The sequence below is a fragment of the Leishmania braziliensis genome, chromosome 26 (genome assembly GCF_000002845.2).
Source record: "Leishmania braziliensis MHOM/BR/75/M2904 complete genome, chromosome 26".
NCBI classification, from domain to species: Eukaryota; Euglenozoa; class Kinetoplastea; order Trypanosomatida; family Trypanosomatidae; genus Leishmania; species Leishmania braziliensis.
The window spans coordinates 392,679-402,293 of NC_009318.2; the positions used below are offsets into that span (position 1 = coordinate 392,679).

Here is a 9,615-nt window from a genome sequence, read left to right on the forward strand (position 1 = left end):
ATGACGACGCTTTTCTTTCCTTCTGCAAATCCGCTCACATCTGAGAGTAACACCCACTCACGCCATCCCCTGCGCCCCCGACCCCCACCCCTCAGTCCGCTTCTCTGGTTCCCTGTGTGCTGAGGACGTAGGGAAGTCTATGCGCTTTCTCTCTGCCGATGGGGGAAGGAGAGTCGATCCGCACCTGCTCGCTCTCTGGCATTTGCTGTGTTCTGTGGACTTCCAACAGCATGTGCGAGCGAGCTGAACTCTAACATCGCCGTGTCCGGTCCCAACACTCCTCTGCTGCTCTTTTTCCCACAAAGATGATTTCCATCGCCTTTTCCCCTCCTCTCCTCCCCGTCGCTGTGTCGACGCAAACGTCCAAACACACGCAGATCCCTCCACATCATCTGCGAAGTCTCGTTTCTTTGTTTTCCTTGCTGCCGAAGGCCCTCTCCCCCTCTCTACGTCGTGAAGCTGTGCAGTCACTATAGTCGTGGTCAACCGTACACGCACCCGCACGTCGGCTTCGTGTACACGAGAAGTAAAGGACACACACACACACCACCACCACCACCACCACCGAGCTCTGCAGCTTACGTGAGGCACTCACTCTCACACTTTTAGATCCGTCCTCCCCCTTCTTTCTCGCAAAGTACACTGCGGATTACCGCGCGCGCAAATTATGTCTTCCACCAACGCGATCGGCATCGACCTAGGCACGACATACTCGTGCGTCGGCGTCTTCAAGAACGAACAGGTGGAAATTATTGCCAACGACCAGGGCAACCGCACAACGCCGTCCTATGTGGCCTTCACCGAGACGGAGCGCCTGATCGGCGATGCCGCAAAGAACCAGGTGGCGATGAACCCAAGCAACACGGTGTTTGACGCGAAGCGCATGATCGGCCGCAAGTACGACGATCCCGACCTTCAGTCCGACATGAAGCACTGGCCCTTCAAGGTGACCGTCAAGGATGGCAAGCCCGTCATCGAGGTCGAGTATCAGGGCCAGTCCAAGATGTTTTTCCCGGAGGAAATCTCTGCTATGGTGCTGCAGAAGATGAAGGAGACGGCGGAAGCCTACCTCGGCACGACCGTGAAGAACGCCGTTATAACCGTCCCGGCGTACTTCAACGACTCGCAGCGTCAGGCAACGAAGGATGCCGGGGCTATCGCTGGCCTCAATGTGCTGCGCATCATCAACGAGCCGACCGCCGCCGCTATCGCGTACGGCATGGACCGCAAGGAAGAGAAGGGAGAGAAAAACGTGCTGATCTTTGACCTTGGCGGCGGCACGTTCGATGTGACGCTGCTGACGATCGAGTCCGGCGTGTTCGAGGTGAAAGCGACCGCGGGTGACACTCACCTCGGCGGCGAGGACTTTGACAACCGCCTCGTCGACTACTTTGCCACAGAGCTCAAGATGCGCTGCGGCAAGGACTGCCGCGCCAACGCCCGCGCCACGCGCCGACTGCGCACAGCATGCGAGCGTGTGAAGCGCACGCTGTCGAGTTCCACGATAGCGAACATCGAGATTGACGCGCTGTACGAGGGCACCGACTTCTTCTCGAAGATCACGCGTGCACGCTTCGAGGAGATGTGCCGCGATCAGTTCGAGAAGTGCCTGGTGCCGGTGAAGAAGGTGCTGGAAGATGCAGACATGAAGCCGCAGGAAGTGAACGACGTCGTCCTTGTCGGTGGTTCGACCCGAATCCCGAAGATCCAGCAGATGGTCTCGCAGTTCTTTGGCGGCAAGGAGCTAAACCGCTCCATCAACCCCGATGAGGCTGTTGCGTACGGTGCGGCGGTGCAGGCACACATCCTCGCCGGCGGTCAGTCCTCCAAGACGGACGGGCTACTGCTACTCGACGTGACGCCACTCTCGCTTGGTGTGGAAACGTCCGGTGGTGTCATGTCCGTGCTCATCCCGCGCAACTCTACGATGCCAGTGCAGAAGTCGCAGACGTACTCGAACAACGCCGATAACCAGCGTAACGTGGAAATCAAGGTTTACGAAGGCGAGCGCCCGCTGGTTTCGCAGTGCCAGTGCCTCGGCACCTTCACGCTGACCGACATCCCGCCCATGCCGCGCGGCAAGGCGCGCATCAGCGTCACCTTTGACGTCAACACAGACGGCATCCTCGTCGTGAGCGCTGTCGAGGAGTCGGGTGGTCGAAAGGAGGCCATCACAATAAAGAACGACACGGGCCGCCTGAGCAAGGACCAGATCGAGAGAATGGTGCAGGAGGCGGAGAAATTCGCGGAGGAGGACAAAGCGAACAGCGAGCGCGTCGAAGCCCGCAACATGCTGGAGAACTACATCTTCTCCATGCGCGCCACCCTGGACGACTCGGAGGTGCAGAGCAGCGTCTGCCAGGAGGACCGCCAGAAGATCCAGGGCGCCGTCAGCTTTGCCGCGAACTGGCTCGATTGCAACCCAGAGGCAGCCAAGAAGGAGTACATGGAGCAGACGAAGGTTATCGAGGGCGTCGCGCACCCGATCTTGTCGGAGTACTACAAAAAGCGCGCCATGGAGGCCCCGCCGAGCACTGGGGCAACGGCACAGGAGCACCAGGACGGTGCCGCCACGGGTGCTGCGCCCCACGCCGAGGACGTTGACTAAAATGGCTAGAGAGAAGGGCGCACAACTGGGTTGAATGGAAGGTGTGTAGAGAGAAGTAAATCGAGCGAGAAGGTTGGATCCGATCAGTGTGTGGTTGTGAGATCCGTCAGTTAGCGCCTCCTTTCTCTCTGCATATGCCCACGTGAACTCGCCCACCCACCCCTCTCCCTTCCGGCTCGACATTCACCCCTCTCTCCTCCGGCAGTTTTAGCACTACCCCACTCATCTTGTTTGCTTTCTTCTCTTCTTCTCGCCAAGACGGACACCGTAAAGTCCAGGTGTCGGTCAAGGCCATCTTTTGGGGGGAGGTTCCCCCACTTATTCACCACTGTGCTGCCCTTCACGCCATGAGGCGCTCTCTGTGTGTGTGTGCGTGTGCGTGTGTCTGCAACGCAGTTGCTGCTTCTCTTCTGTTGCTCATCTCCCCAGCTGAGAAAGCTGCTCGCATGGGGTTAAAACAGGCAAGTAAGCAATCAAGAAGGGAAAAGAGAGGGCATTGCCAAGTAGTCGAGCGCAGCTGCTCGGAGTGTTGGTATCGGTGATAGCCGTACAAGTAAAATAAAACGATCGTGGTGCCTGCATGCATGTGAGGGCCTCTGTGCCCCTCTTCTCTTATCGGTCTCTTCCGTGGACTCCCTTGTCGCTCAGGCATAATCAGCGGCATCCTTAAGCACCACTGGAGAGAGAGGGGGGTGGGCGACATTGAAGATGGAGTAATAGAGAAGCGCAAAGGAACGACAAGAGAAAGAGAACAGATAAAAAAGTGTGGTGGTGTTGTTGGGGGGGGGGGGCGTGTGTCGGGTGTCCGCACTGATAGAGGAGCGGTAAAGGCGACGACAGAGCAGCAGAACCATTTGAGAGGAGGGAAGACGTGAGTTTGTCGCGTGCTCCTCTTCGCCTCCCGCTGCCCCCTCCCCAGTCTTCACCACAGGTCGTTTTCAAGGAGCAGCCTCCGGTGTGACGCTGCTGTTATCGTTGACGAGTGCGCCAAGTCGCACATCTGGCTCTTGGCATCCTATCTCAGAGCGTTAATAGGAGTAAGAAAAAGAAGACCCAGCGACCCCCTAGTCCCGCACGCCAGATGTCCCCTGTCCCCCGACAGCAGGACCGTCCAGCTTTAGCCGATTTCTGACTTGTAAGTTGCCGCGCCACAAGAACATCGTCACTCCTCCACTGTCGGTTCCCTTTCCCGTCTCAGCCTCCACCCCCTCACCGTGTCTCTGATTTTTTTTTTCAGTTTTCCAGGCTCGCCGCACGTGTACCCCACTCTCAATCACACGCACGCAGGCGTCTGTGTCTACGGGTGTGCGGGTGTGGGTGTGTGAGTTAATTGCGCATATTATTACCGCTTCCCTGTCACCCAGCTCAGGCACACCGCTCGCCTCCGCTTTGCTTGGGAGCTCTTTGTTTTTTCTCCCTCTCTCACTCCCCTTTCTGCGTCTTCAGCGGAGAGGAGGGGGACACTGGCGATAGCAATTCAGCAGCAACTCATTCTTCTCCCACATACACAAGAACATCTCCGCAAGCCCATCTAGGAGCCATGCAGGTCTCTCTTCACAATACGGTGAAGACGTACAACCTTACGGCTGGCAAGTCGCTGCCGGAGTGGCTCAGCGAGCGCCGCAAGAACAAGCGGGCGTCGGCGGGGCAGGAGAACCGCGTGGAGCTGCTGCACGATCTCGAGTTCCCGCACTGCGCTCGCTGCATCTTTCGGTGCGCCAATGGAACGCATCTTTTCGCCGCCGGCGACTACCCGTACCGCCTCAAGTGTTTTGACGTGAATGACCTTAGCATGAAATTCAGTTTCAACGCAGACATGAACATCCTCTCCGGGGTGTGTCTCTCACCCGACTACCGCAAGTTTGCGCTGCGTGGGGAGGGGCGGCAGATCACCATTCACCACACCTCCGCGATCGTAGACCGGGTCCGTGTTCCACATCTTCAGCGCTCCCTCGTGTACAACCAGTTCCAGGCGGAGCTCTTGTCTAGTGGTGTCTCTCCGGAGGTCTACCGCATTAGTCTTGAAACCGGCGGGTTTGTAGAGGGCTATCAGACGAAAAGCGCTAGTGGCGTGAACCATGTGGAGGTGTTCGGGCGGCACGGCCCAGTGAGTGGTGTAGTGCTGACAGCCGGCTGCGACGGCGCAATCGAAGCTTGGGATAGTCGTGTCGGCACAGCGGTGGCTCGTGTGCAGGTGGCTGGCAGCGGCAGCAGCTCTGGCGTCGATGAGCAGTGCGAGGTTCGGCACATCGCCACAGAGGAAAGTGGCGGGCTCCTCTTCACCTGTGGCCTTGAGAGCGGCGAGGTACTGCTGTACGATGTCCGTCTGCAGAAACCGCTGCTTGTGAAGGATCACATGAATAGTCTGCCCATTGTAAAGACATACTTCTTCAATGGCAAGAGCACCGCTACTGGTGAGGCCAGCTTCGTCCTCTCAGCTGACACACGCTCACTGAAGGTGTGGAACAAGCACGACGGTAGCAACTTCACAACCATCGACGCCCCAGCTGACATTACTGACTTTACCCTTTTTAAGGGTCAGCACAACATGGTGGCTCCGTACGAGTGCGACGACAGTGGTGTGGTCGCCATCTGCTGCGACGTGCCACGGGTGCAGGTGCACTTCATCCCTCAACTCGGCCGAGCCCCGCGCTGGGCCTCCTTCCTGGAGGTGATGACGGAAGAGCTGGAGGAGAAGGAGGCAACGACGGTGTACGACGACTTTACGTTCATCTCCAAGGACGAGATGAACGCGCTGGGCATCGCCGCCGAGGACCTCGCGGGTGGCAAGGTGCGTCCTGTCATGCACGGCGCCTTCATTGAAAATGGACTGTACCGTGAGCTGCGCGCCGTAGTAGACCCAACCGCCTTCAATAACTACGTTGCCTCGAAGGCGAAGGAGCGACAGTTAAAGCGGTGGTCTGACCGCATTAGCCGCTTTCACCGAACCAAGGAGGTCGACGAGGATGCTGAGGACGTGAAGGTTGGCGGTGACACCGCAGCGCGAGCAAAGGCCAACTCGGCGCTGGCGACGGCGAAGGCGGATCCGCGATTTGCGCACGCTTTTGGCCACGCAACGGGCGGCGCTGCCTCCTCCTTCGCGCTTGACCGGCGAAATCCCGAGTATGCGAAGTTGCTTCAGACGATCGATGAGAGGCGCGCCAAAGCCTCCGCTCGTCGGGAGCGTTACGAGGCGGAAATGTTCTCCGTCGTCCCCGACTTTGACGGGGAGAACTGCGCTGCGGAGTATGAGGACGGTAGCGATCGCGCTGTGCGTGGAGCTGGCCAGCGACAAGCCAGCAGGAACAGCGTCTCGGCTGCCGCCGTTGCAGAAGTGGATGAAGACGAGGACGCACGCTGCCACCTGCGTGGAGTGCAGAGCAGTGGCCGAGCGAAGCGCCGCACCCCACAGAAGCAGCAGGCAGCCATTAATGCGAAGATGTCGGAGCGGGGCTCTGCGAAACCCACGAAGGCCGTCACCGCTTCTGCTGGGAGGCGGGTGACGATGTTTGAGGTTCCGAGCAAAAACGCCGACATTTTCCTTCGTAACAATAAGCAAATGCACGCCACTCGCAAGAAGTCCCGCGCCGAGAAGCTGACGCTTGGCGAGCGCCTAAAGCTCGCCGCCTCAGCGAGGTAGCCTCCCGTCGGATGTCTGTCTGTGTGTGTGTGTGGGAGGGGGGTGCGTGTGTCCTCACTCATTTTTGTGTGGAGGAGAGTTGGAGTGCCGCAGGGGTGGCGTGACACCCCCCACTGTTCTTTACTCTGCGACCTCCACTGCGTCTAACTAACCGATCGTTTGACTTGATGCATCGATGCTCATCTCTCCTCCTCTCTCACCCTCCGCGTAGAATTGTGTGAGGCGAGGTCAGAGGGAGAGGGAAGGAGGAAAAGTAACGAATGCCGGTGCATGTAGCTGCCCTCTGCGAGTGGGTACGTGTCTCTGCGCCGCTGTGTGCCAGTGCGCCTGCAATCGCTAAACTCGACGGAAGCGAAAGAAGAGAACGGATGTGAACAGAGCCCCTTCTCGGAGCCGTGGTACGCCTCTTTCTTTTCGCGTTCTCACGCGCGAGAATTACACAAAGCCCGCCAGGGAAGGTCTGACCCTCCCCCCAAAGACGACTACTGTATATCTCCTCCGCATACACTGAATCGCATTTGGGGGCTTCTACGAGACATGGATGCGGGAGAGGATGGCCGAGGTCAAGCAGCGTCGGTGATGAACATGATGAGGATACATCTGAGGGTGTGTGTTCGGTCTTCCTTCAGCATTTCCTCGCTGTGTTCATTTGCTTCCGGCTGCAGTCGTGGAATCGAGGTAGGGGGGAAGGGCGTAAGGGAATTTATGCAATCGACTCTCAGCAGCACTCCGTCTTCCTCGCTTTCTCCCCTAATCCAGACACGCGCAATGCCACTGCTGTGCAACCATGGGTAAATCACCTGCTCTCTCTCTCTCTCTCGCATTGTCTCTCTTGTCAAATCCGCGCCCCTTCTCCTCCCCCCACTCACACGCACACGTATGCCTCGATTACTTGAAAACACAGAGATACACAGGAATAGAGAAAAGGAACGTGTAACAGCTTAAGGAAGGAGGCGCATTGGCCGTTAGCACCACCACCACCACCGCCCTCTTCCTCTACGCTACTTCAAGTTAAGATCGAGAAGAAAGGGAAGAGAGGTATTCAAAGCCAGCCCACACAAACGCGTTCAACAGCTGACACGGCCCCGTCTCTCTCCTCCTCTCTTTCCCTCTCTCTCTCTCTCCAACTGAAACTTTGAAAGCGAAAAGAAGAAAGCGCCACGGTCCCTTGTGTCTGCTCATATATCACCCCCACTCGGCACGACACGCGAGACACGTGCGCCGCTTCTGAGGAGCCACACTCTTTCTTTTTCTTGCCTTCTTCATTCACCTGCTGAGCATCTTACTGCATCCGCCCCCCCCCTCCACACACACACACCCACACGCACACACGCCGGGTACTTGAGGGACTAAAGGGGTCCATACACCCGCACACCTCCATCACTATCATACGCTCATAGGCGTACGTAAATACTCCCAATAGCGGAGTTCCACTTGAAGCCACTGTGTCTGTGCGTTGGAACGCAGTGCAAACGAATAGAGTGCCTTTATCTCTTGCCCCCCCCTCCCTCTCTCTTTTTAGGCTTTTTGTTTGTTGTCCATCTGATGCTTTTCTTGTTTCTCCCGCTTTGCTTTACCCCTTCCTCGCCTTTCCTCTCCGACTTCCTCCCCTCCCCTCCGTAAACCCCGGCAGGCACGTACACACGCCCAGGCGCCGAATCCTTTTTCTCTCCCTCACCCTCGAAGGCTTGTTTCTTCTCTTTCCTCTCCCTCGCTTTGAATTCTCTTCTGGGCGTGTGTGTGGGTGTGTGTACTCGAGTTGTACTGATCGTCTTTCCGCCCTTCTGTAAGCTTGGTGCCTCTCTCGTCCTCTTTCAGTGCTTGTGCTCTTCTCTCTTCCCGGTTTGAGTAGTCGCTCCCCTCTCCCCACCCCCGCCCTCACACCCACACTCCCACCAGCCCCCCCCCCCTACCCGCACAGTCGGAGGTGAAGTGTTAAAACAAAAAGAAGGGGGAGCGCCGAACAGTAAAATTCGCAAGAGAAACACAAGCACACGCCTAGTTGAAGCGGTGTTGGTACGTCGCACTCTTCCTTTTCCGCTCCGGCCTACCTTACCTACCTTTTACTCCCCCTCCAGTCGACTGCTGGTCTGCGTGAGTGTCTGGGGACTTTTCTCTTCCCTTCCATTTACCGCCGCCGCCATCACCCCCCCCCCCTTCTGCGTGCTGCTTTGTATTCCTTCCTCTCTCTCCTTCTCTCCCTCTCTCTTTTTCTGTTGAGCCTTTGTCTACCCTTAGCACCTCCTCTCTTTCTGTTTTGCTGTTCTGTGTTTTCTGCTCTTATCGTCGTTGTAGTGTAGGTGTGGGTGTGCACATATGTCTCTGCGCATCCCTCCCTCTCTGTCTGTCTGTCTCTTCCTGCGTGTGTGCGCGTGTATAGGCAGCGGTGCGCGAACTCTGTTTCCCTTGTCGAGGTGATCTGCTGGTGATTGAATGGGCTTTGCTTCGTTTTTTCTTTCGCTTCGACTCACAAAACGGACGCCCGTAGTGCCGACTAAGCTCGTTACTGTTGGTTGGGTACTCATCTCGCACGTTCTCGCTCGCTCGCTCTCTCTCTTGCTCTCTCGCTGACCTTCCTCGCCTCGATTTCATCTGAGGCAGTCTTACTGAGTTTCTTATGTGGAAAAGTGATTGTGTGTGTGTGTGTGTGTGTGCGTGTGTGCGTGGGTGTCTGTTGATTAGTGGCAAGCCCTTGGTTAACTCGTAGAGGCCTGCCGATCCCATTGCTGCTGTTTTCCTCTCTTGTTTCGTCCTTTTCTCTCTTCCCGTTCCTCTTACTCTCTTTCGCTTGGTGTTTGCTTGATTTATCTGCTGAGTACCACTGCGCGTACTGCCACTATAACTACTCCGACTGCTTCTTCTCTTTCATTCCTGCGCGCTCTGTCCCCTGTCCTTTACCTCTGTGTATTTTCCTCTCTTCTAAACAACTCCCCCTCTCGCTGCTTGTGAACTTGTTCCCCCCTCCCCCTCCACCACCACCACCACCCTACCTCACCCTCTTCTGCTCTTCCTATTTTTTCGCTCATCATCTCGAAGACAAGCGAAGCAGGAAGAGAATACGTAAGCAAAGAACGCGCAAGCATCATCGCCCTCGTTGTGGATTGGCAGAAGTGTGGTGGGCGTGTATGCGCCAGCGCGTCGCCTACGTGAGCAGATTTTTCCCCCTTTCTTTCCTCCCCCAATAGCGCCCCACTTTTTTGTGGGGCGAAAAATCCTAGACATACTTCCCCCTTAAGGAGATGGAAAGTTCACACGGCAAAAAAAAAAAAAAGACAAATTCACACTACAACACCCGAAATACCCGTGACACCTCCGATAGAAATCTGGAGACGACAACATGTTAAAGCAAAACATAGAAATAACAAAT

General features: G+C 56.7%; 2 protein-coding genes across 2 annotated transcripts; both read left to right on the top strand.

The window, feature by feature from the left end:
• Positions 1-667: 667 nt before the first annotated feature.
• On the top strand, positions 668-2,608 carry LBRM_26_1260 (heat shock protein 70-related protein; the record flags this gene model as incomplete). The annotated part of the gene is made up of 1 exon (XM_001562307.1): positions 668-2,608. The coding sequence occupies one exon, from the start codon at positions 668-670 to the stop codon at positions 2,606-2,608; it is 1,941 nt and encodes a 646-aa protein (XP_001562357.1).
• Positions 2,609-4,148: 1,540 nt separating this feature from the next.
• LBRM_26_1270 (conserved hypothetical protein) lies at positions 4,149-6,248 on the top strand (the record flags this gene model as incomplete). Its single annotated transcript, XM_001562308.1, has 1 exon — positions 4,149-6,248. One exon carries the CDS (start codon positions 4,149-4,151, stop codon positions 6,246-6,248), a length of 2,100 nt encoding a protein of 699 aa, XP_001562358.1.
• Positions 6,249-9,615: the final 3,367 nt, after the last annotated feature.